Source organism: Pelecanus crispus, chromosome 6 (assembly GCF_030463565.1).
Source record: "Pelecanus crispus isolate bPelCri1 chromosome 6, bPelCri1.pri, whole genome shotgun sequence".
Lineage (NCBI taxonomy): Eukaryota > Metazoa > Chordata > Aves > Pelecaniformes > Pelecanidae > Pelecanus > Pelecanus crispus.
This window is the reverse complement of record NC_134648.1, coordinates 22,181,606-22,209,325: the sequence shown is the minus strand read 5'-3', so window position 1 is coordinate 22,209,325 and position 27,720 is coordinate 22,181,606. Positions and strand designations below refer to the sequence as shown.

Below are 27,720 nucleotides of genomic sequence, written 5' to 3'. Positions count from 1 at the left end.
AGACACTTTTGCTTCCCCACAAACTTCTTAGGCACTCTTTCCCCATGCTGAACAGGGATGCTCTGTTTGCTCAGTGGCAGTCTGGTCAGCAGCACCCATGGGGTAAAAATCAAATATTCATCCTGCTTCTCATGAATAGAATAGTTCAGTTGGATGGGACCTACAACGATCATCTAGTCCAACTGCCTGACTACTTCAGGGCTGACCAAAAGTTAAAACACATTAAGAAGTCTCTCCATTCAGAATTTTCCCTTTTACAGAGGCACTGCTTCCTCCCAGAGGCCTCCTCTGCTATCACTGCTCTTAAGAAGCAGCCCTTGAGTGTTGTCTTGCAATTCACTTCAACACCTGTTTGTCCTGTCCCTGCTAGCCCCTTCCCTGCCCTGTGATAGAAACCGTCAGCAGGAGGTAGCAGTGGTGTTTGCTTGCATTGCAGCTTTTCCAGGCAGTGCAAATTATGTGCCTTGGCTCTGGATGGTATGGTGATATTCTGTAAGCTTGTCCAGGCTCTGGCCTTGCTTCTTCATGGCATTTGCAGATTTGCAGGTCAAGACCATAGTGTTACAGGGTGATTCTTGCATGGTGGTGGCAAGCAGAATCTAACCTGTGGTACAGAGGTCCTTTGGCTGATTTTGCAATGCAAATATGCTTCTAGTTTGGTTAATTCATGCACTGGCTTTGTTGACTATACAATGTCTCCCTTCTGACAAACAGCAGGTGGCATGTTTGGATCAAGAATGCAAGTGCTCTGTCTCAGACTCTGGGGGCCAGGGGAAGATGCACAGGGATTGGGAAAGAAATAATGCAGTAGAGATGCCCTTTAACTAATTTTTCATTATAACTTCAAGCTGCCACTGAAAAGGTCAATTCTGGGCACTCCTGCCTCCTCTTGCTAGTGATGGTCCAACAGGAGGGGAAGGGTAGTGTTTCCCCTTGCAGCAGCCCAGGTGAAGGTGCTCAGGCACCTCGGCTTGTGGGATGGGGTGAGAATATACCCATTTTGCCACTGGAATTTGCCCATGCTGACACACTGCTGTTGCTTTCTAGACCTTTGGTGAGGTTTGATGGTGAAAGCCCATGTGATGTACAGAGGAAATAACAGTAGGGGCCAGGAGTAGACACTGGGCTCTAATTACTTAGTGTTCTCATTTAAGTAATGAGTTGGATGCTGCATCCCCATATGCCTCGTGTACAGGGTGTGAGTTCACAGACATTTCAAGCTTCTGATTTCCCACTCAAGGAGGTGGAAGTCTGCAGTTATTTCATTCATTAGAAAATGAAAGGCAACTCAAAGCAGATCCCTGCTCTTTGGACAGGAGAAGCAAAGCAGCTCCAAAAATTTGATCTCATTCTTCTTGAAATAAACTCTGGGCTTATGCAACTGCATGATAAACAGCACAGTCTAGAGCAGGCTTTGCTTGGACAGACTATTTGCAAGCACTCAGCCCTGAGTCTGGCTCTCTCCAGCTCTGCCAGCTCCTGCAGCAGCCTTGAGTCCCCACAGAATCATACTTGTGTCGCTCAGGCTTGATCTGCCCCATGCATGAAGCCTTCACAAAGGACAGGAGGCTCAGCACAGCCACTTAAGCCTGAGGCATGGAGCAAAGCTCTAAAAAGAACAGTCACAGAAGTGAAGGACAGGGAAGCAAATGTGTGCGTGTGTGTATATATGTATAGACAGATATCTATTTTCAATAACACCAAAGGATCAGTTGTCAGAACTGTTTAAACACCAAGCACTAGTGTTGGTGTTTAAAGAGACACATCATTGCTGGGTGTCTTTCTGTTAGAAGTGCACAGCAAAACATGGGCTGCTCCAGGCCAAAGGACCAGGCTGTCCATGGGCAGATCGAGCACTGGCATATTTCCTGTTAGAGACAAGCAAAACAAACAGTCTACATGAAAGAATTTATTTCCACCGGCTGTCAAACAGCACACAGTCTGCAAACAAAAGTAGCTCCAAGTGTCTGCACTTACCCTATGGTTGGTGAGAAGAACAGAGGGAAAGACAGACATGCTGATGATTCCTGTTACTGTGTTGCTTCTTCCTGGTGATGCTAAATCCTCCCTGTGCCCCTGTCCCATGCAGGTGTGTCTGCAAACAAGGGATATAAGGACAGCCTCTTTTTCCCCCCAAATATTCTTTGATCCTTCTGGGCATTTGCCTTTTCCTGATTCTCATACCTGGATTTCCATACTTTCCATGTTTCCCTCCGACGAAGAAAATGCAGGAGATGATAGATTGATTAACTTAGTTCTAAAAACCTGCATTAGTCTTATGATATTGAAGCGAAGTCAGGCACCAAACAAATTGCTGCTATAACTACACACATAAAGCTGCCTAGCAGAGGTGCTGCTTCTACCAGCAAAAAAGAGAGTTTTACTGTTACAGATTTTCTAGGGCTGAGGAATATTAACAATAGCAGCAAAATGTTTATTGCCATGTAATTATTTCCATGGTAGGGCTTTATTCTATAATAAAAATCTCACTCTGAGAAAAGCTATGCCCACCATCAGTGTTGACTCTATGAAACCTAGTGCAAGGGGAGAAGAGAAGCAGGGTAGTTCCCTGTTAAAAAGGGCAGCTCTGGAGCTGTGTTTCTTTGGGAAATGAAGTTTGGTGAGCAATGCTTCACAGCAGATGATTGTGCCACCTTGTGCTTTTGGTTAGTGCTAAGCTCTAAAGTATTTACTTATATTTTTTGACACGGATGTCTCTCTGTAAATGCCAGATCTAGTGAAACAGCAAGAAAAAAAACCCCAGTAGTACTGTGAGAAAGGCAGTAGGAATCAAGGGTCAGCTCTAATAACTTTATATTTGTTGTTCCTACCATCCCATATTAGTTTGCCCATATGCCCAACTCAACTTACAGCCTAAAGGGAGGGGCAAACACTTGAAATGATTATTTGCCTGCTACACTGGAGGTGGGGCAGTTTGTTCTTAGTACTACTTAACCTGAAATCTTCAAGGTCAGATATTCTGTGGTCATTGCAGTTTTTTAATAGAAGTCACCTGAAATTCTAGCACCTTGACAGCAGAGGTGCCATCACAAATCCTCTCTATGCTGCTTTTGCTCAAGCAGGTGCATCCCTGATGCCCAGCCTGCCTGCACCAGCTGGATCCTGCTGCATCTGAGGAGGGCACAGATGGAGGCTCTATAAGGAGAAGGCCAGCATCTGTTTCAGTGGCCTTGAGCTTGAAGTGGAGGGTCCCTGGGACCAGACTCTGTGCATGGATAGAGGCAGTCTGCTCTATCTCCATGACAGATGAAGGGAGGAAAGGCCAGCAGAAACACAGAAGTGATGCAACCTGTGAAGTAAGGTCACAGAGCCAGATCAGTCCCAAAATGAAGAAATGCCACAAGGTCTCTTGGCTTGCAGTGCTACCAAATGGTATTGAATGCTCAAAGACCAGTCTTTTCTCTCTGAAATGTGCCACTGGCTTGTCATGAGTAGTGTTGACACACATAAGACTGGTAGGAGGAATTAAACTGCCATTAACTCCTTTTGCTTTTGTTTAGGTAACTAAGCAGCCAGATAGTGGGCAGAGGGCTTGACTGCCCTTGGCAACTTTGATTACAGATAGTGGGAGCAGCAAAAAGGAAAAGCTGAAATGAAAACAAACAAACAAAAATACTTCTACACTTCCCTAAGAGGAGGGGGAAATTCTTCATTCTAATTCGCTGACTTAAGGAAGAAAAAAACCCCACAATATCCACAGATGCCACCAGGTGTCACAGCCAGTCAGGAGAGAAGCTGTGCACTGACCTTTGAATGTATCTATCTCACTGCAGCTGAGACTTTAAAGGGTGATGTATTTTGAACCTTCCATGTCTTATGATGTTCAAAGATTTACAGAATTTCCACTTTCAAGTGACTCCTACTGACACATGTTGACATCTCCTAGGAGCTTCACACAACTAGTTTCCTCCTGCTGTCCTTCTCCAGACTGAAAGCCACACTGGAAGTTTTATCAAAGATCACTTGGAACCACTTGTGGGGTTTAAATCCCAGCAGTGGGCACCCTCTGTGGTGATCACAAGTTCACCCCTGCTGCTTGTGCCCATATGAAGTGGTCCTTCTAACAAGGCTGACACAGTCTTTCAGCAAAAGGAGAAATTATCTTGTTTCTGCAAACCCTGGAGATTGGATTTTGTTCCTGATCTTGGACAAATCGTTGAACCTCTGTATACCTGTACATGGCACAGGCCAGCCCTACGCCTGCTGAACTGCCACATTTGGTCCATAGGTGGTTGGCTGTAGATTTCTCACCTAGATAGGTTTTGCCCTTTTGATCCCTGTAACTTGATGCTTGTTAAAAAAATCTGTTCTTTCCTACGCACATGTTTCATCCCCCTCCCCAGCCTTTTAAATAACTTTTCTGCTCTCTCCAGCCTGTTGACTTACCTGACTGGTCTTTGAGAAACCTGTCTTATGGACACCCAGGGTCTTCCCTTATCCTTTTTGATTTATGTTTTCTCCCTTGGCTTTTTTTCTACAGTCAGTTCTCCCTTACTCCACAGTTACAAACTAAGAGAACTAATTATTGTCATAAATCCTTAATCTATTTTCTATTAAATCAAAGATGGACAGAGACCTTTGGAAAACAGGTGATGTTTAATACTGAGAACTCAGTGTTACCCTGTCAAAGCTTACCAGACGCACTGAGTTTCAATGCCACTTCACTTACATTTACATAAACATCACAAGTAGACACTGGCTTTGTAACAAAGAGAGAAAGGGGACCAATAAGGCAAGAGGCCAGTTGTTATACAAAATTTAAGCTGATTGTAACTAAACTGCTTTACTTAAATGAGACAAATTGTTGGTAATACTGAGGATTTCAGGCTTTCTAGACACCCAAGATTGATTTTTAGAAGATGGATGTTTCTGTTCATGCATGTAATAGGGAAGTATGAATTGTCTGACCTCTAACATTACAGGCTACAGAGTATCATCTCTGCAGAGAAAATACCACAGAATAATCCTGTCTGGTTGTAACTCCTAAGAAATAGAATTCAACATGTTCATAAAACCAAAAGTGGTTGACATCAAGAATGTGGTAGAAAGCATGCCACTCCAATTAAAAAAAAAAAAAAAAAATCACTAATCCATCTTCAAAAGAAGTAATTCAAACTGTTTGAAACAACTTTGAATGACACAGAACATATGAAGGAAGTGAAAATTCCTTTTAAAATGACACATTTTTTCTTTAGCCAGAGAAAAAATAACCTTTTAGCAAGATTGGAAGAAAAGATGCCGTCCCTTTGAAACCTGCCCTCTCCCTTGTTTTGTGAACAAGCTGGAAAGCCATCCTATGTCTCTTCAAGTCTTCCTTCCCCAACCTGAACTGCAGTCACAAGTGTTAATGAAGTTCCAGCAACGAAATCCAATCTTCTGTGGTAAGACTCGAGAAGCTTTTGTCCCTACATCTGTTGCTGTCTTTACAATGCCTGGCCTCTGAGAAGCACTTCTGGAGCAAGATTGAAGATGGTGGTCCCAGGGATTCCAAGCATTTCCTTGTTGGCTGCATCCCTAGCAATCCAGCAGGATCTGGAAATAACCTGGACTCTTCAAGTGTTCAATTCACAAAACCTATCCTTAGTTGTAGGTGGAAAAAAGATACCAACTTACAGAAAGAGACAAAATACTTGTCCCAGTGAACACTGTCTCTCACAAGGCCCAAGCTAGGACAGCAGGCTCCAGAATGCATGTATTCCTCAATCTCTTTCATCACCAATTACTGATTTTTCAGGTCTGACCCGCCAAGCAGGTCTACTAGTAAAGAGAAGCCAGTCTAGCTTTCATTTTAAGTGTACTGCCTGATCCTGTACAGACACAGCAGTACACTTTCTACATTTTGGATTCCCAAACTTTGAACTTTCTCTAACCCTGTTTAATTCTACCTGGGGGATGAATGCTGTATGTGAACAAACACAGGAAACATTGTTCTCCAGGAACTGGGTAGAACTGTGTGTCAAACAGGTCCTCTGAATGCTTGCATACCTCTCCTCTAACTTTATACTTCAGTATTGCCTGGATACACCTGCCAGAACTGCAGAGAAAAGGGGTAAGTAAGGATGAGGGCTGGAGCCCATGAGATGCTCACCTCTGCCAGGATGCCTTGTCAGTCTTCCTGTAAGGGATAGGATTCGTGTTCAGGTTGAGAAATGTAAAACACCTGGGCTTCAGTTTATTGCTCGCTCCTGTAGCATATCAGGAGTTAAAAATAAGGATTGAACTGAATGGGAGCTATTTTCTTTTTTTTTTTTTTTTTTTTTGTTATGATCAGGTCTCAGCATTTAGGTTAGTGTAGGGCTAGGGAACTTAAAGCTTTGAGAGATCAGTTGCTTGCCACTATCAGTCAGCACCCTTCCTGGCTCCAGGATCCTGCTGAATCAAACAATAGGTTTATTATTTTAATTCCTAAACCTGCTCACTTCCCTGTAATTATAGGCAAAGGATAGACATCTCCTGTGCAAGAGAAGCTGAGGGCACAGTCTCACCTATATGAGCATTTCTCCCAACTCTAGCTCCAGGGGATCTAGCAAATGAACTCTTGCCACGCTATCGGTCCCAACACATTGGCTTTTTGTACTATACCCTACAGTAGAAAAGAGAAGCTAAGGATACCGACCCTTCCTATTGCTGCAGGCTATGAATAATGTGGGAACTGACTGTAACTTTTTGAGCTTGAGATTTCCAAATTCTATTTTGAATGCTTCTCAGTTTTAGTGACTGCCTATGTGTAGTACAATGCCTACAGTAAAATGAACATAAGTGCTAAATCTATTTCCCTACAACCTAGGGATAATTCAGATCTCTACAAGAGAAAGCAAGAGATCATCTAAGAACTAAGCCCTAATCAAACCTGTAACAATAGCCTAATGAGCTAAAGTAAAATAGAATAGAACACACTGGCCCTGTTCTCATGAGTCCTTCTCATACCCTTCTAGGCCATGCAAAGTTCAGTAACAAACATTACTGCCTAAGTAATAGATTGTTAAAGCTGTTACTATCCCTTGAATCAGATTTATTGCCAAAGTAGCTCTCCCATCAGGAAATTGTAACAGAAGGCATTAGCCTCAATTAGGGCCAGCCTAGACCCTGTCTTTGCAGGCTGTCCAGAATATACGTAAGCTGTTGGTACTTTCCTATCCCAAAAGCCAACTCTAGCCTCAAGCCTACTATTCATGTTAATTACAGACAGGAGACCAATCACTAATTGTAAGAGGAAATTCAGTACCTTATCCTGCCCCTGCCATCCCTCTTCCAATTCTTGGGTTCCATGAGGAATCCGTCAAAAACCCCAGCTGAGCACACCCAAGTAAATTGCTTGTCCTAATCTCCACTGTAGCTATGATCTTGGCCACCTGATCTGGCAATACCCCTTGCAGTTACTATCCTCATCTAATTTCTGCAATATATTCGGAGTCCAGCAATTAGCTTGGCTTATCAAGCCTTCATTTCCCAAAAGCTAGCTTTGTCTCCAATCTTAATTACAGGCAGGGGCCCTTTCATACTCCCTAAAACCACAACAGCATTGGCTCATGTGCCTGCCAACACTCTTCCTATCTGTGCTTTCTGAGCAGATTCCAGCAACCACCTGGGCTCTCTGGAGAAAGGTTATGGCACGTAGTTAGCAGGGATGTAGGCAGCCTGCTGTGGTCGTTCCTGTGGAAGCCATAGAGCATGCATATTCGATTGCCTTCCCTCTGCCCTGCTCTCCACAGCAGCCTGCACTGCCTAAAAGCCTGTAGCACCATTCCCTGGCCTCTCACTTTCAGGACAACCTGCATAAAACTCCTCAGAGCCCCCTCAGATGGGTGAAAGGCAACCATACCTGTCCGAAAAAGCATTAGTTTCACATGAAGAACTTTCTTCTCCCAATAACTCTGCATGGGTTTTTTTGGCAGCATGTGGCCAGTTACCTCATGCTTACCTTTTTCTTTAGGGTCTATAACACAGATAGCTTCAACACTGCTCTGTTTAGCAGCAGTTCACTCCTAGTTGCTTTGGGGCTGGCATAAAGCATGGAAGGAGATCCAGATAGCTGCATGGTTTGGGATCAGGCTTTTCCACAGCACAGCTGTGGGTCACGCTCTGGCAGAATGCATTTTGACCACTTCAGCCACTTCCTAGCATATCCAGATACAATTTGCTTTCCACTTGAATCCACAGTGATGCTGCGCTGAATCAGCTGAACACCTTGATCTGCCCTGTTGTGGACAATAACAGCTGGGGCAATTTCGTAAAAGATCAGGACCAGTGGATTTAGAATTAGCCAGCCTTCCGTGTGAGCACAGGGTTGGTCCTGGGAACAAACTCAGATTCCATTGGGACAAATGATATAACAGGCTGTATTTCCCAATTAACGCCATAAGGTATCTGTAAGCTGTGGGAGTGTAAGACTACAAAGATCCAGCCAGATAGCTGAGCAAGCTTTTCTGGAGCAAAAAGAAAATACTGTCTCCTCCAGTTTCAAGAGAGACCCTGAAACATCTGGAATTAAGGCATTGGAGGAGCAGGAACACCATGCAGAGATCTGTATTACTTGTGTGGGATACACGTATCAAACACCTCCCTGCAACCAGCCACTGTGTCAGTCAGGGTCCACTCCAAGAGATGAAGACTTTATGCATCTTCTCAGGTGACAAAGTCCAGCTACAGCCAGGAGTTCTGGAAAGAAGAGTGGGGCTGCTCTGCTTCATGCCATGCAAAATCCTAAAAAGCTTTCTGTTGTTCTCGGTAATTTGGTCCGACTTTTACAATAGGATGATGGATGGCCTGTTCCAGGTTGTGCACAGCATCAGAAGTCCAGATCCTTCAGGTTTTTTTCCTCAAGCTACAAATGTATATTAATCATAGAAATGGAATAAAATCACTGAGCAGTCATCACATGGGTGGTCCAGGGTCCATTTAGATTAAGCATTATTAGCAATGGTAATATGGCTAAGAGAAAATTTTTTTTACATATACAATACAAAACCTGAAAGAACTTTGTAGGAAACAGAAGCATGTCTCTGAGTTTGTATGCTGTATTTTTTTCTACCCTGGAAAAATCCAAATAAATGGAATTGGACATCACCAGGACTGCTGATGACTGCTTAGAAAGACTTCCTTCATTCTGAGTCAGACTCAGCATGCAGGAGAAAGGATATCTCAATCAAAGATTATTTTGACTTTTAAGTTAAGATGGTAAATTTCACAAATCTGAGACCACCAATATTGACTGCAGAAATCAAGACCAAACTAGACTCAATGGAACTAGTTTTCAAGTATGTTCACCATAAAAAAAAAAAAAAAAGTCATTAGTTAAAAGATTTACTTTGACATGCTATAGCATAAAAGGTAGCATACAATTAAAAAAAGAAATACAGATTTGATCTGGTCTAGTCAAAACACAGATTACTCCCATGGAGTGTAACATTTTTGATAAAGTCATGATGCTAACAAACTTGTGGTAAGTTCTTTAGCTAGCTAACAATTGTAATTCTGAAGGCAATCACTTTTCCAACCAACGTCTTCACCTCCTTGCTCTTGCTGTTATTGTACATTTTAAAATTAAAAACAAGGAGACAGCAACACTGTCTTAAATAGTATCTAAAAAGATTGTGGTACTGGCTGGTTGTCTCTACAGTAGGTAATGAAACATCTTCACTCATAAAAAGGGCTGCTAATCAAATCTTTTAAAAGTATTTATTATAAAACAAAATCCACACAATCTATAGTACAAATGCAGAGTGTGTTATCTGTACAGATATTTATACAAAATACCAGTTACTTCAAACAAGACTTTGGTTTTGTTAATATAAAGAAACATTGCAGTTTCATGACCAGAAAATTGTTAATATATAATGGTCTGAGGTGATGAAAGCCTCAAAGAAGTTTTTCTTAAGTTCATTTGTATGCTAGAAGGCCATGCTTGGAAAAATAATTGGTAAAGACTTTCTGTAACACAACAAAGGTTTTATGGCTCTAATGAAAAGTACTGTAGTGACAATCTGAAAATAGCATCGGTTTAATCCCCAAATACATAAGCATTAGTTACTGGCCTTTTTTAAAAAAAAAAAAAAGTTATGTGGTTTTGACAGTATTTGAGATTTCTGTTGAAGTAGATACGAATGTATAAATCAAAGTTGACTTGAAATAATGCATTTGCGAGAAATTCCAATATATTACAAATTCAAGACATGCATGCTGTAAAAAAATTCAGAAGTTGTCAGCTTTCAGTTATTTCCACAACTTCTGGATGTATTGTAAATGTACTGTAAATCTTTAACTGAAGAGAACCCTACCAACGATACAAAGCTTTGTTAAAACTAGTGGAGTACAATCTACATACGATTCTGGGGGCACTTGTGATTTAAGGCTTTACTTTTCCCCCAGTTGATATGTTGAACTGTTTAAAATACGCAAGGCACTGAAGCATTTGGTTTGGTTGTCTTTTGTAGTAATAAATGCTACAAAATGATACACATATAAAGCTGTAATTATCAGGCTGTTTGCAGAATACACATTTTAATATAAATATAAAAAGACTGGGGGGGGTATCATAAAAATTCTTGGTACTCTCTGTATATTCATGTACATTTACAATAGCAGCAATTGTGATACAATTAGGTAAGAAAGCAGTCTGGGTTAGACTTTTGTTTATGATGCACTCCAAATTTCACATAAAACAGCAAAGCAGTCCTCCTGTTTTCAACAGCTTTTGTTTTATCTCTGTAGGCTGATGAGTTCCACTTACAACTATTGTGTTTGCAGTTGCAAGCAAAATACTTTTGTACTTATTTACACAGTACAGGATCTCTGTACAAATCAGTCTGGAGTATTGCTTCCTTTGTCAAACACAGCTACCCTGGGAATACTGTCACAGAAGTAGTGTCATTTTTATTTAGAGAAAGGTGCGTCAGTGGGAGTACTTGCTTTTCAAAGATGTGAATGCTGGTGAATTAGTCTGTCACTTACTGTAGCTGTCAAACTTGGTTTTCTCCTCTGGTAAGTCCTAAGCACATCCTCTGCACATATTTTGTCAATATAAAATGACCCATTTAGGAATTGCCATTGTGGTCTTCCATCCACTCTCTCTGGGATCTTCCATTCAGCCCATCTCTGGAGAGAACCCAGCCCCTGACTCCAGAGGTGGGCTGCAACAAGGGCCATGGTTCATGCTGGGAACAGCCAGGATGTGGCAGCTTGTGGTCATGGGTGGCTGGGAGCACTGTCAGTATGTCAGGACATGGCATTTTGAAGGATTTTGTAGAAAGCAGAAGCCATTTGTATCAGACTGATTTCCATCATTCCTATCAGCAGGCTTAACATTGATTTAAAACCATTTTTTTTCTTTATTCCCTCCAGGGAGTAGGATCTTATGTGAAATGGCCCACAGCATAGTTGGCCAACCTCAAAATAAACAAATTAAAGAAAAACACCCTTTACAAAAACTAGAGGAATTGTTCTCAGGAAGGAGAGCTAGAAGACATGACAGGATTGAAAATACCTATGTATATTAATATCATTTAATGTGGTAAATACCTTAAGCTTAGAATAGCTGAAGAAAGGGGTTTTTACGTTCAATGATGAACAGAAAGTGTGCAGTACCTAAGGGAACAGCAGCAGAACCAGCAGACACCTCTCAGAATTTAGGATTCAGCCTTCCCTGAATCTTCTACAGACAAGCTAAATTTACAGTGAGGACTGCACTCATAATTCATAACAGTCATAATAAAACCAGAAATAACTGAATAACTGCTTTGTAAATGACTATTATCTTTGGTTGTGGCTTGTCTAAGGCTCTGTCCAAACATGGATGTTTATAAAATGTCCTTCAGTACTGTAACAGCAAATATGTTACTTCTAATTCAGGGCTCCATGCCAGGCACTCTTGTGTGTTATTAATTATTGGGAACATGCTTGCCTTCTGTTTTCATTCCCTGACATTAATGGATATCACTTGCAGTATAATTGTAAGCACAGCTACTCATTTGGACTGACTTGACATATATCCCAACAAAATGACTGACATCAAAAAAGATCTACTTCCAAAAATGCTTGAAGCAAACAGGACACACAACTTTTGTGAAGTTTGACTGACCACACTTGTAAGTAGTACAGTGTGCTCCTGAGGTTCTGATGAAGGGTAGCACAGGATCTCTCCCTAGCAAAAGGATCTGACCCTGCAGGTAATGGAGAAGTGTCCTTGTGACTGGCACAACTGCCCAGTGTGACCAGCCGTTATTGAGTGCTCCTCCTTCCAAATCCTTTTTCACCGCTGTGCACAGAGCTTCAGAATTTCAAAAGCCCCAGAATCCAAGAGGCACCAGTTGGCATACAAATGGGGAGAACATGACGAGTCCTAGATCTAGCATAAGACTTTCTAGATATCAGATGGAAAATAGACCTAAGATAAATGGGCCTGGAAATTTCCAGAAGGCCCATCCTAGGTGTGTAGACCAAGTGCTGAGGGAAGGGACCATTTTGTTACTTTGAAAAGAATCAGAACTTTTAGGGAAGTGCTTGCACCCTTTGCAAACCAGACAGATCAAGTTTTATTACTGAAAAATCAAACCCATTATTCCAAACGAAGAAACTTCCACTGATTTCCACCTTCCTCTTTAGAACATGCTGATAAGGGCACAATGTCATTTTTAGACAAGGGGCATTTTGTACTATGACACTATCCTAAAGAAAACATTATTTGTCATACATACAGACTGAGCTTAATCTTAGTCTAAGTGCTCTTTAGTGATCTGTCCAGACAGAAGAAAACTGAACCAGTAAGACAGCTGGGATAGTGCTAACAAAGTTTCCTCAAAATCATCCAGCAATAATTACCTCCATTGCAAATTTCAGGGTGCAGTGGCTGTTGACCAGTCTAGCTGAAGTAAAGTCACGCTATAATTTACACAACACTTTTGCTTGAAATTAAAGAATGCTTCACTGTCGAAGACCATGACTCGTCCATTTACCTTACAGCTTCACACTGTTGCTATATCTGTCCTGCAGATAGGACAAATTCTACAAGAGAAGATGACCCGAGTAGCTGCTTTCATGACTGCACTGGAAGGCAGGTAAGCTGCTCTCTGCTAGGACATCTGTCCTTTAAATCAACCATATTATTTGCCCATTACTAGCTGCTCTCCAGACACAGTTCTATATTATACCCTGAGCCGTTTCAAGTGCTAACATGCAGTCATAATGGGCCTGGAAAATAGTGGTTGAAAACACTCATTCAAGTACTCACAAGCTCACACAGGTAGTCCAATCACATGCATCCCTCCGCAGGTTCTCAGGGGAGAACGCTTATAATATTTCAGACAGCTTCCTCACAGAAAACTTTTGCACTATTAGAACTATACCTAAACCTCACCAAAATACAACTTTCCTCCACTTATTCAGCCCTGAACTGCCACAACTTGTCATACACATTCACTAAGCCTGAAAGTTCACAGGATGAAAACCACTAAGAGCACACTGAGGATATTTCTGGAGAGAAGTAGCTCCTGTCACTCAATTTTCTTTCTGATCTTTTCTAGCACCAGGAGTACAGTAATCCTTTTAAAGTATATAGTCTACAGCAATCAAAAATAATATTTAGTATTTAAATGGTAAGATGCTAAATTTGTATACAAATTCTTTAGAACAGGCTTTTAAAGTCAGTATTATGGAGCAGTGTGGGGCTTAGATTCTGATCACCAAACTTCAAGTGCATCAGAGGAGGCAACTTCTCAGCACACATCAGCAGCAAGAGGCTGTGAATGTCCAACTGAAATAAAAATGTACATGCTTAATTCACCCCATTCAGCAAGTGCTTCCTTCCTTCTGAGTACCTAAGCTCCAAAAGAATTTAACTCTTACGACAGTTTAGCTCTCAGCAAGAATGCTAATTTTCTTGGACTCAACTCCAAACTTTGTAATAGGATGCAAGTCTTCAGATGAAGTGGTTAGGATTGTTATAGTTGTGGCTCTTTAAAAAGATCAGTGGTTTAATTGAAAAAAAAAAAAAAATCAATGGAATTTAGCATCCAGTATCATCACAGAAATACAGGAACATTAATGTAGGACGTCTCTAAACTAGAACTGTAACACGAAACAACTAAACTAATGAATTCATTATAAATGGTGAATAGTTATCATGCACAAAATTACATATGATATGAAATTGGACTACCAACTGCTGTAATGCAGAACAAGTACTCCTTTATATGATTGATGTGGTACATAAAATATCCTGTGGATCTATATTCCTAATTTAGCTCACTGAAACATGATCACATGAGAATTGCTTTGTTTCACCAAATCATTAACACTTGTTCAGAGATCTGCTAAGTCACTCTAAGAGTAACCAACTATGACCTTGTCCCTCTTGGCATACTACAGAATTACTAATGTTGATAGGGGATGGGGAAAGAACCCATTCTTAAAACTCCAATGCTGTATTCTCCAATTCATATTTTTCTCCATGAAAAATGGTGGGCATCTTCTTTGTGCTCAATCTCTCAAGTGAAAATTTAGACATGAAGGTAGTAAAAGCTACTTTAAGAGTTTTAGTAACACACCAGTGACAGCACAAATCCTGTCCTTGAACAATGTAGATATGAAGAACAGACCTGGACTAATAAATCTGAAAACACAAACTGGATCAGAACACTGTGGTCCCAGCCCCTCCACCACAACAAAGACATCTGTCCTGGAGTTGTAAGGGTCCTGTGATGGATCAAATAACTTGCTAAAAAGACCCAAAACCAAGTACAACTTAAGTTCAAACAAGAAAAAAGTTTTCATTGTTGCCAACAATATTAAGGCTGTCAAAGGCCCAACACATCTGTTATTCAGCAGCTGCAGAAACAGGTGCGAGTCTGCATATTCAGAACTTCCCTCAGATGTCCTGAGTAGACACTCACATTATCATCACCAGAGCTGAATTTATATTATTGCCATACAATACCTAATCCCTTTTGTTACAGCAAGAAAGCAATCAAAGCAAAAATTTATCTTCTGAATTTTGAAAAGGACTGATCCTAGGCCCCCCATTCCCAAAGGGGTTTTTTTGGTAGGAGTTGGGAACATGAGCACTTTGCTGATCATGATGCCCTTAGGTTACAGCAGTTTTATAAGAGTTTATCTTTTTTATTTCAACACAATTAGAAAGAAGTATTTGTCTCCTCTCCTTCCTCCCCCGTGCTTTTTCTGTCTATTTCTAAACCTGAACTAATTTTGAGGCAAATTTTTATGAAATATGACTAAACTGTTTGAATGGCAGATGTTTTTGTTTTGAGCTATGCAGATACCATTTTCTACAAAATCTGATTAAAAACCAAACAAGTTTCCTCATTTAAATGAATACAAATGACCATATCATTCCACTTTGGAAAATGAACATTAGAGATGAAGCAATTCTCTGATCAAGTCAACACAGGTGAACATCTGAGAGACCTGGCACAGTGAATTACTGGACTTTTGGGAAAAAGAGAACTAGGACTGTATTTTGCGAAGCAGCTGCATATTACAGCCTCTTCCCAGACAGTCATCAAAGCCTCACAAGGAAGGATGAAGGAGCTTGGTTTCATCACAATTAAAATGGTGAGTCTGACCAAATCTGCAGTTTGTCAGGCATTTCTCTTCGCTTAAATACCACTTTAAACTTGCCCGTTGCTCTCACCCCCAGGTCAGTACAACGGCTTCTGCTACCATTCACCCAGTCAAATGGGGAATTGATTGGAGCTAAACCAAGGTTTTTTAGGGCTGGTTATCTTTTGCAGCTTGAATCAGTTCCAGAATTGGCCATCTGCAGAGTGGCACTGACATGAGGTATAACATGATGCCTGTGGGCCTAGTTAAGCTGGAAGGTTTGGCCAAAAGAAGTGTTCTTCCAGTTCAATGCTAAGCAAATGGAGAGGGAGGTTTGAAATCCATGTCTCAGCATAGGAGTTCTGAAGGATTTGGCTGACTTGCAAACAGGAGCATCTGAGGGTTGTGATCTTTGCATGTTTTCTCCCAGTGGTGGTGAAGAGATGAGATACTGACAATTTTATTTAAATGTGTTTTTCTTCTCTGCGAATAAACTTACATCTTTCTTTAGACTCCTCCTCCCAAAAGCCACTTCGCTTTCTTTGCCTCACATTAATAAAAAGAATTACATACACTTTGCCTGTAAAGGTGATTTAAAAATTCAAAAAGGCTCAACATTCCCTCCCCAAATCCTTTGGAGACTGAGTAATTTTCATGACTTCAAAAAGGCAAATATGGCACAAAAGAATGAAAATTAAGTTAAAAAAATCAATTTTATAAATATTCCTCCTCTGTACAATTTTTCACAGCCCCATCCCTCCCACCCATTTTTATTCACATTTCTTTTTTTTTTCATTCCCACCCCGATTTACTTTTAAATCATAAAATATATATTTTAAATCTGTTCATATTTTAAAATATTTACAGGAAAAGTTCCTTCTGTTGAGGTCATGAGGAGTCTGTACAAGGAGAGGGCGGAGGGGGATAGAGGTGAAAATAGCTTCGTTCCGTGGCAGGAGACGGAGGGCAACTTTCTTCTGCCGACATGTACTGACTGCGAGGTGTGGGTGGAGGGGGATAAGGGTCTGAGTCTGAATTTAAATCTATATAGTATTTGTTGGCCTTCCATCGACTAGTAGTATAGTCACTGTCACAAACATCTGTGCTGCATGGGGTTGTGGGTGGAGCTATCCCTCGTATAAGGTATGGCCTGCAAAAAAAAAAAAAAAAAAAGCACATGCATTAGTTGCAATCTGGGGAAAAAAGAAATAAAAAGAAAGAAAGAGAGATTGAAAATGAACACCTCTGTGTTCTCAGTCAAGACACCTGCTCACCTCTATGTGAGCCTTAATTCAGGTTTCCATAGGAACCCAACAAGAAGTACCTGAACTGCATTAAATTTGAATGGCACAACTACCCTCAGCCAGCAATGCATTCTTCCAGCCCCTGACCAGAGGAGACCACCATGACCATTTAGTCCAGTCATTAACAAATAGGTTGACTCATCAAAGAGTTTTAAGATAAGCTTGAGGAACTGAACAGAAAACACCAACCTTCGCTATACAGGATGCTAAGTGACTGTTACATAGCAAGATAACCTATATATATTGCATTATTACTCAGCAACAGTGTATTGAAAGGCGCTAAACCCTGTTGTGTCAAAATAAGAACACAAAGCCAATGTTTAACATCAAAACTGGCATAACCTCCATTTGAATGGTCATTTATTAAGAGAGGGAAAGGTTTTTTTAAACAAAAAAGATACTTTTTTTTTTGTTGTCTGAACAAGAGCTGATCCAAAAGTCTGATACAAAACTAAAGAACAGATCAATAGAAGATTTATCAAATCTTTTTATCTGAGCTGTACCTGTAAGATCTCGTGGTTGAAGGAATGTTTGAGGAATAAAACATCTCTGCATTATACAGGGAGCGATCAGTAGCTGGGGAAGGAGGTGGGTTCAAGATCTAGGAAGAATAGGAAAAAGCAGTGTGAAAGTTTGGGTTAATCATACAAGTCTACTTATTTTGAAAATATTATTTATGCCTTTGCGCTGTCACTCATTCTTATTTTAGTTTCCTCTCCTTGCTGCTTGGATGGGTTAATGCATTTTTAAAGATCATGGAAGTTCATTACGAGACTTTACTCTGGGCTTAGGTACACTGCAGACCTTCAAAGTTCTTGCAGTACAGGCAATTTTCTTCCTTGCCACATCCGTTATTATGCTGGAAGGCTGTGGTGAAGCTGGAAATTAGACACAGTTTTGCTGAATCTCAGTGGGCTTCCTTGGAAGGACTGATATCATCCTCAGCAGATGCTAATGGGAAATAAAGTCTGTTCCACTCCCAGTCCCTAAACATACCCCCAGTCAATAGTAGGGTCAGGAGGCCAAGTTCCTTTACTATAACTAATACAACTGCATCCTTCCCTGAATACTTCCTTTTTATTTCTGTTCTGTAAACATATAATTTTGGCACAGTTCACAATGCAAAGAACCTAAGAGCTAAAAAATAATTATAGCCTGCCCTAGCCTGTGTGTGCCTATACATGGTTGCTGGTAACCCTCACACTAGGAAAACAGTTTATTATGCTTCAGAATCCTTTAGGATTCTTCCCCTAGCAGGAAGCAGAACCCCTGACATGGCCAGGACATTGGCCTAAAAACAAGGAGAGTGCTTCATCCCTTCCAATGTGGAAAATTACAACATTGCTGTTGATGGTAGGGCCTTGCTACTGATGTAAGCACTCTTGCACACAGCCTGCCCTGGGCATTCTGCCAAGCCGTGGCCTGCCAAAGTGACCATGACAGCATCTTTTGTCTGCCTCTGCTCTTCTCTCATAATAATACTGTAAAATCACTGAAGTGGAAATCATTGTTTTGGTCTTCACTGTGTAGAATCTAGCGAAATGCTTCCTAGCCATTGAGTTGAGCTCATCGTTACTAATACTAACAAGCCCTGCATCCAGATTCAAGACAAGCTTGAATACCACCCATGCCAGCTGTGGGGAATGATGAGTAATTGGCCCAAGAGTATCTTCCAGAAATCCTCCTCCTTGGAGGAGCACTCCATGCTACTTCTGGATTCTCTCCTACTAGCACCCTGAGCTGCATCAACACCACTTCATGTTCAGATTAAATACAGCAGAGTGTCAGCCAGAATGCCCGTGGCCAGGTTCTCAGGTATATAAACTGGCATAACTCCACTGACATCAATTCTTTCCTAGTCTCCATTCACTGGACCATCTCTCAGTACCACTAAGATGTGTTAAACAAAACAAAACAAAAAAGCCAAGACAAGAAGATGCTCAGATCTCTCCTAGTCATTATTAACCTAAAGCTGGGTAATTAGCTGCCAGGTAGAACTGACCAAAATATTTGGATTAAGCAGTAACTAATGTAACAACGACCTTGCAACAGTTTCCTTCTACAAATCCAGCATGCCTTTCCTGAAGGAAAGGCTGATATCATCCCTGCAGGCCCTGGCTGACATAGCCCAGAGTGGAAAGTGTGGAAGAAGAATTCCCAGTAACAGTCAGATTAACTTAGTCCAGAAGTCCAATGGGAAGAGTTATCTTTTGGCCAACACAGATCCCATAGAATGGCACAAGCAGATAAACTCTTGGGCTTCTTTTCTCTTTCAAGATTTATTTAAGTAAGGGGCTTTTTGTATAAATTCAGCTGTTTTTTCTGTTCATCCTTTTTAGTGTGGCACTGACACATCAATCAGGTACTAGTATGAAATTGTTCAGCATGTTACAGAGACACTGGTGAAGCATGAGACAAGCTAAATTAGGAAGACTGCTCACTTCCAAACGTCTGCTAGCTGTGACTAGCTTCTTGATGGCTTCATTGAGAAGGTAATGCGAGAAATAAGTAACCAATTTTACCTTATCAATAGATAAGCTCACAAGCCTCTCTTTTCCATCTTTGTCTTTCTTAAAGGGGAGAGAGAGCACATTTGCCACTGGTCAAAACACTATCAATCAAAATGCCCATACATAGCATAACAGTTTACCTGTAAACACAAATGCACTTATACCCACACAATATGTGGGCTCCTGGTTAAGTACTACTGAAAAATCACCTCAGTAGCTAGCAGATTGACTCTGCAAACTTGTGTGAACAGAAGAGTGAATGTATGAATTGCTTAGAAGCACTAAGGAAAAAAACCATCATGTGACAAAATACTGGCAAACAGTAACCTTTGTACGTCTCTCCTACACATTCTTAGAGAATCATTTCCATTCATACATCTTTGAATTCATGAAACTCTGATATAGGGACTAAAATTTTGTCACTTCCAATAGTTAAAAGCCAGAAATAGAGCTAAATTAGAGCGGAAAAAACCCAAGCAAAGTAACCTCCACGGGTACCAGTGCACACACTTGGTGTGCTCCCAGTGCACACACTTGGTTTTCTGAATCAACAATCGACGCTATCTAAGCAGCAAGCCAAGCTTATTTCTTATGCATTTGCATTCCAGTCCTGTCGCATCTTGTTTGTCTTTTTATCCCATGTGTGCCTGCAGAATAACGCAGTGCAAAGTGTCACTGAGGCACTGCCATCAGAGTTTACAAAGAACAAAGGCAGTGGCATCTCCACGGGAGTCAAGACAGAAGAAAAGAAGTGCCCAGGAACAACCCAGCTGAGTATCACTTAAATAACAAAACACTTTAGACACCATGTAGCATTGTGTAATCCTGATGGACTACAGCAAAGCCCTTTTGTGAAGTTCAATGGGTGTCAGACTGGGCCTGTATATCACAAACAGTAACACTTAAGAACAACCGTTATCAACATCCTATTTAGTAGCACAGATTTTTTTCTTCCTTTTCTGCAGAAGTGGGAGACACCTAACTTACAGGCATATTTTCAAGACATACCTGTGGGTAGAAAGTGGCTTTAGTGCTGGATGAGCTACTTGAAGAGGCTCCAGTAACATGGTTTCTGTCATATAAGGGGGCACCACTGCTTCCTCCCATGAGACTCATGGAGCTAATCATGGACTTTCCACAAGAGATGCCTGCAGTGAGACAGAGAGGAAAACACGGTTAGGTAAACCACAATTTGAGCTACCAATGCAAAACAGAAAACAAATCCACAGCTTGGCAAATCCATGCAACGCTACTGGTTGTTCACTTTGGGAACAGTGTTTTATGTAAAAACTTCAGGATTACAAGGAACTTCATTTTACTTTATTTTGTAAAGAAAACATCTCACCCCCAGACCTACTGTCCTACTGCAGCACTGAACTCCTCACAACCTGCTCTCACACTCTGCTGAGAAAGGAATCTCCAGAACAGTTGATCCAAACTTTTCACCCAAATCATTAACTAAGAAATTTTCCAATTAAACAAACTCAGGCATTTTCAAAAAAAGCATTATACATTGCCCGAGAAAAACAAGCTAGAGACCTCCAAAGTTTTCATTTCCATCCAAAGAAATTCAGTTGCAAGTACATGAACAACAGCAAAAAGTAATTATTTTTATTGAAAAAAATCACTGCATAATCTGAAAATCAGCAGAGGCAAAAGGAAGGAAACCTTGGTAACAGGAAAAGGGAAGACAACATTCTCCAATCTGTTTTACTCCAATATACACTTAAATCAGACAATACACTTTCAACTTCTTCCTGTCAGACTATTCAGTGCTAATGGAAGAGTTTCGTTTGGGAAGTTTTCAGAAATTATTCAGAAATTTCAGGAAATATTTATTACAAGCAGAGTGACTCTATTTGTGATCATCATTCATGACTATTTATCTTTTTTGGAAATGCCATGGTATTAGGAACATAGAAACATGTCTTTTCTTTAGAATTAACATCAATGGTAATATTTTCAGCTGTTGTAACTTGTCACAGGAATATGGATTAGAAAAAAATAACAAATACAAATGAGAATCAGAATGACAGCTTAGTTTAGCACCTACAGAGGTATAGACAAAAAACACTGATACTTGCTTTAATTAAAAAATCTTTAGTGTGAAGTCAAATTGAAGTGCACCACTGCAAGGATTTCACCTGCAATGATTTCATCCTCAAATTTTATTTCCTCCTACAAAAACCTCTTGATAACCATAAAACCATAATTTAAGCAGGAACAGCTGACCACATTAAAGTGTGAGAAAAGCTAAACCTAAGTTGTATCTGGCTATCTTCAAAGTCATGGCTAGAAGAAAAGAACAATTAGCACATCTCAAAAACTTCTTTAATATGAAGATTTGCCACATCTTTTCATTTGTCTTTAAGTTTACCATCTATCTGATTTTCAGCTGACATGAAAAGCAGACTCCAAGCACTCCAAATTATGGACTTCTTGTATTCTGACCCTGTCTGGCAGGTTTACAGGCAAACATTTACTTCCCAGCTTCCTGAACAATATGAGACATATTCTTTCTTCTCAGGGCTTTGTAGTTAAGAATTTGCTATTTCTTCTATGAAAAGTATATTTTACATTTGTAAAGTAATTCAAGGTACATCATTTAAGCATTTATTTTCATGTCTGTATGAGGTTTCTGGGTTCTTATCTATTAGCTGAATATCCTGAGCTTTTATGGGTACTTTAAGTCCCCCTTCGATCTCAGCATCATAGCTCCGAAAGGATGCTTTGAGTCCTTTGCGATGTAGAGAAGCTTTGCTGTTTTACAGATGAAGGGCTGAGAGACAGAGAGAATAAAGTTTGTCCAAAAGCAAACAGGAAAGCTGTCTCAGAGACAGGCTAAACCAAAGGGGATGATTTCATTACACTTCAAGCAATGAGCAGGCAGACTACAACAAACCCAGACTGCTTGTGTTCCACATTTGCTGTTTTAACTTTGGGGAGGGAGGTTTACCCCCTGCTTTTTTGTATTATAGTAAACTAAGCTGCTTCACTTCTTTCCTCTGCTTCTTTCTACTGTTGAATATGTTATCCATCCTGAGCAGACAGGACAAAACCATGTAAAGACCTTTGATGGACAGGACAGAAACAAGGACATCTGAGTACAAGACACAAAGAACAATGCAACACAGCTCTTGCTAGAATGCTGAATGGCACATGCATTCTTAATTTCCAATATTGCACATGGTTCACTACTCAGTGATTTGCAGGCCTTAGGTAGGAAGTACTATGCAAAACCCAGGCTTTATTGCATACACCAGAATGAACTGGTTAATGAATGAACTCTTTAAAGAGGATGTTTCCACTGGCAAAATACTGTAGGTTTTCTATCAAAAAGACAGATACCTGTGCAGATGCAGCCTAGCACAAAAATTGCATTTGACGATCTGGCAAGATGCCTATGAAATGCATCTAATAATTTTTGTGTATCTGATCCAAATGACAGATTTAAACCAAAACCACTGAGCAGATTAACAACGTCTAATTTCTGCTCTTCGAAAACTCCACATCTAGTGCTCCAAATCGAGACAATGTAATGGTATTGATTAGATGCAAGGTCCTTACCATCCTTACCAGTAAAAGTGCCATGCTGAGAGCTTCCTGGAGCAATAAAATTAAGAGGGACATGAGGGGCGCCACTGACATACTCATGTGGAAAAGGACTATTGGGCCCGGCATAGCGCTGACACACCACTCGCTGGCAAACAAAGTACATTCCTCCCATGACAAAAAGTGACAGTATTATACCAATGACAGGACCGATGGCACTACTGTGTGGCTGTGACTCATCTGAGGCTGGCTTTGTTTTTTCTGGAAAGAGAGGAGAAAAAAAAAAAAGCAGGTCATTAAACATGGGGCAATACATATGTTGCTGTCCTGGAGCTTGTGTCAGCTCACAGTCATTCACAGTGTCTTTGAAAGTATCTGCATCAAACTCAGGCATCTATAACTGCATATATTCTGATTCAATGCACAAGACTGCATGCTTCCTCATGCATCCTCTTCCCCTCCATGTACATAAAGCAATATTAGCAAGGTACTCTCCTTTCTGTCTAGCAATTCATCTTGTAACAGGATGACTTATCACCTTGATATAACAACAGCCTAGAAAGTTTCCTTTCCTTCCCCCCACAAAGTCTATGGGTTAAGGATATAGGACATTTACAAACACAAAGTCCTTAATCAGAGAGGAATCTGCTCTCTCAAAAGCCATTTGGACTAGCAATAACATTAAAAAACTAAAAGATTTTACCAGTAGGGAAGCTACCATATGTATTAAGCAGTGGATGTCTTCCTAGTTATTATAGGCCTTAAACCAGAATACTTTTCCTTCCTAAAATATGAGTTGCTTTTTAAAAAAAAAACCTTACAAATTGGAAGGAAAACACAATCCAGAATATCTCAAATACTTCCTGCGTCTTATTTCTTTTCTCCCCTATATGCCCCAATGTTAAATAATAAAGAGTGCTGCAGTATTTGAGATGAGCTATGTGTCATATCTCCCCCTGATTATGGGTAACACATTAAAAATTTTTGCCAAATAAACCTGACACCTCTATATTTTTTGCATGTGATATTCTTCAGTGAAAATGATTTTTTCCACGTGACACACAACATTTGTAATTTTATTTTTTTACATAAGCAAATATATATATATATTCATAAAGTGAAAAAATCAAAATAAACTTGGCCAAAGCCTATCAATTTTACATGGTCAAATCAAACTATAGACCCCTTAATGAAGTTCTAAGAAGTGAAATGCTTCATGTAAGATTCAAGCCTTCACTTCATACCACACAATTCTCATTTTGGTTAAACCTAGCTTCTGTTGAATGCAAGATCCTTATCTAGAAAGTAACAATCATTTTTATTCCCTACTTGAGTTCTTTCCCTCAGTAAAGCAAGAAACCACAGAATGCTCTGTTCCACAAAGCGACTCCAGAGGAGACAATCTCATGTCTACATAAAGACACATTTAAATCAGTTAAGATGTAATTGCAGGACTGGACCCAAAGTGCAAACAGGAAACAGCTGCATTAACTTGACAGCACAAAAGTTTGCCAAGTGCACAAAGAAAATAAACTAAAGAAAAGGAAGAAGTGGCTTTACGTTATCCAGGAAACTGGGGACACTGGGTGAGAGCTGAGAGATAAATGGAAGATGTAGGAGAAGCATGAGAAGCATGTTCAGTCTGAAATTTCCAACAGGAAATCTAAATGGTTTTTGTTGCCATTCTTTTAGCCTTTTCTTCTATTCACCACTTGGGCTACTTTCACCACTCTTGCTCATGAAATACACTTTTCCTTGCTGTACCCACTGTGAGGATGGAAGGAAGAAACAAGGTTACCCTGACCAGACCTGGTGACCCCTCCTCTCCTACCATCAGTGGCACAGCTTCTAACAAATGGTGCTTCAAAACCCGACAAGACTCTAAGATATTAAAAACCCTCGCAATCAGCCAAGGTCCTACAGGCCACATTATTAAACAACATGCAGCATTTCTCTACACAAACCCAACACAAGGTATTTGTTCAGAATGAATTACTGACAGATCAGCACATCTATTTGCTTTTGTTCTAAGCTATGTTCCAACTATTTTGCTAAACTACTCATGAGCTACTAAATGCTCCCTTTATCTGCCCCATTGCCTGAAAACTTCATACACTAGTCACCCTGATGGTGCAAAAAGAGAGAAATTGCAAGCATAGCACAAATAAGTGAATTTTACTCTCCACTTTGGACTGCAAAATAACAGACCCCACTAAGGACTAATACAGCAACTGCCATTAGCGTGCCTGTAACTTGCATATACTTACTGCCATGAGAATTCAAAGTAACATTTTGCCCGGAAAAATCAAGGCCTCTCCTTACATTCTTTTTCTACCTGCACTTTAAGAGAGCAGCTTGTGGTCTCTTGTGGACACTTGCTCATTGCATGCTAGTTCCTCCACATAACTAGCCTCCAGCTTGACCCTCTAATTGCAGTGCATGGGGCTGCACATTTTTAAAAGCCACCCCAAGCTTAGCAGCAGCTCTGCAAGTTCCAAGGTACTGAACATAGTAGAATCAGGTCCCCCTTGGTATAGGTCTGAAGGCACATCTAAACAAGATGGCTTTGCATCCCATACAACATTTTAGAACTAGCTTGAAGTAACATTGGGATTTCAGTTCATCTTCACTACTGCTGTTCCTGCATTACAGACTTGCTACACCATGCTGCAAGCTCACACTCTTTTGCCGCACAGACCAATGGAAGAGCATGACTATTTAGCAGCCAAATACAACTGTGAGAGTATTTGGCCAAGATTCACTGGGCTTCCCTGACTGGCCTTCTCTGAAAGAATAATACTGTGCAAAGACCGGGGCTCTGCATAGCGATGTAGGACATTACGCCTGAACACAGCACTTGAATCTCAAGGAAAGACATCTCACCACACAGAAGCTCATCAGAACCATCAATGCAATCTGGAAAGGAGTCACACTGTTGCTTCAGGAGGATGCACTGGCCACTTGCACATCGGAACTGATTGGGTAGACAAATTGCTGCACAAAAAGAAAGAAAAGATTAACTACTATTTGCACAGGAGCATTTGAGCATCTTAAGAAAACCAAAAGTGAGACATGATGCCACAGTGCATTTTATATTATGACCAGGTAGGCACCAGAACACCTGCTTTGCTGCTGTGGGTAAAATGCAAGTCTGCATTTGTCTGATTATTCCTTCTTGTTATACATCCTACTCAGTGGGGCTAAAATAAAATTCTGACCCCAGTAACTCCCCATCCTTTGTCAAATCAGTCCTGTTGGGGCAAAACTGGGATCAAATCAGCAAGAATCTCTTACAAAAACTTACAAAGTGTAGCTGATCACCTGACATGTTAACAAAATGTAGTAACTTGGCATATTATAAAACCTTATATAATCTATACATTTGTATGTAGCCCTGTATAATATAATCTTGCTAAATAACTGCTAAATTTCTTATCTATATTCAGAAGACTTTGTTTCAGCAAAAAGGACTTGTTAACTAACTTTGGAATCTCTGTCAAGTCAAAGCATATGAAATGATCAGTAGAGAGACTGTCTTATGAGGGCTAATAACCTGGAAGGTTCACAGTATAGGTTATTCAATGCAAAAAGAAGAAAGGTTCTTTTCTTCTGGAGAAGATCCACATTCATGTTTTGGATCACAGCACTGGTGGCATTGTGAAGTGGACCTCCTGAATAGCGATACTTACTTCGTCATGGTCCAGTTTGCAGAGCAGTTCTCGTGTAAGAGAACTAGATTATCTATGGAAAAAAAAAAAACTTAGCTAGAAGCTCCAAAGGCATCAGCTCCTGATTTGGACTGTTATGCCCCCAGTAAGTTGGATGCAGCTCCACAAGGTCCTACAGTGCATATAAAACACACACATGTTGGTGTTTAAAATTAAAAGCATCTAGATCATCTAGATGCTCATTAAAAGCATCTAGAGCTCCCACCACAACACTTAGATTCTTGCACTATGAGAAGAGCCAAGTTCTGTGTGCACCTTCCTATTTGCCATTGACTGCCAGTCCTCTACTTATTCTTGCAACTGTCTGCTGCTCCTTTGTCTTCCGTCAAGAGTTCTGTCTTAATATCCTTTCCCTTCTTACGTGACATATCTTCTGTTGCTGTCCTGCTGTGTTGGACTCCTTGTTTCTTCTTGATTCAGCAATGGACAACTGTGAGAGACTGAAAGAGTTAATGTCTCAAACATTGTGGTGAGGCAAGTTAAGGTCTGCACAGAGACAAGATCTCCATAGCGATTAACTGGGGTCTGCATAGCACCACAGGTGAGAAGCCGATTGGTGCGGAGCTGGGAGGCTTGTCGGAGGATGTGCAGTTCTGCCTTCTGATGGCCGAAGATCATGCAGAGTTCATTTGAGGAAGGGACTCACGACCACCCAAAAGACCCCTCACAACCACCCCCACCTCCAGTGGCGCCTGCAGAGAAGATGAAGAACATTCTGGAACAAGCCTCAAGGGGGCAAGACTAGAGGCGGGGACTAGCCTATAAAAGACACAACTCCAAGGAGCCACGTGCGCACCCCCACCACCAGAGGACTCCACACTGTTGCTGCTCTGGACCAGCCTCCACCACCTGGTGCCGGTGCAGAGGCCCTGCGCTCTGAGAGCAGTGTGCCCACCACCAGAGGACTGCCACGTTTACCATCAACATCACAGGATCCAAGGGTGGTGGTCTCTCTCTCTCTCTCTCTCATCTTTCTTCCTTTTCCTTTCCTCTTATATGTATTTGAGTTAGAACCCACGTTGCCTATCATTGTATTTGGCTTGCCTACTGTTA

The 27,720-nt window shown here is 40.8% G+C and overlaps 1 protein-coding gene across 2 annotated transcripts in view; it reads right to left on the bottom strand.

The window, feature by feature from the left end:
- Positions 1 to 16,461: 16,461 nt before the first annotated feature.
- LRP5 (LDL receptor related protein 5) overlaps positions 16,462 to 27,720 on the bottom strand; it is a 180,106-nt gene continuing 168,847 nt past the window's right edge. The window contains exons 19-23 of one of the 2 annotated variants that reach the window (XM_075712080.1): positions 25,823 to 25,933; positions 22,964 to 23,200; positions 20,396 to 20,535; positions 17,378 to 17,478; positions 16,462 to 16,726 (exon numbers count right to left, since the gene is read on the bottom strand). In XM_075712080.1, the coding sequence (XP_075568195.1) occupies positions 16,462 to 16,726; positions 17,378 to 17,478; positions 20,396 to 20,535; positions 22,964 to 23,200; positions 25,823 to 25,933 (854 nt within the window). The remainder of the gene's footprint in view (positions 16,727 to 17,377; positions 17,479 to 20,395; positions 20,536 to 22,963; positions 23,201 to 25,822; positions 25,934 to 27,720) is intronic. The other variant, XM_075712079.1, reaches the window with a different exon arrangement.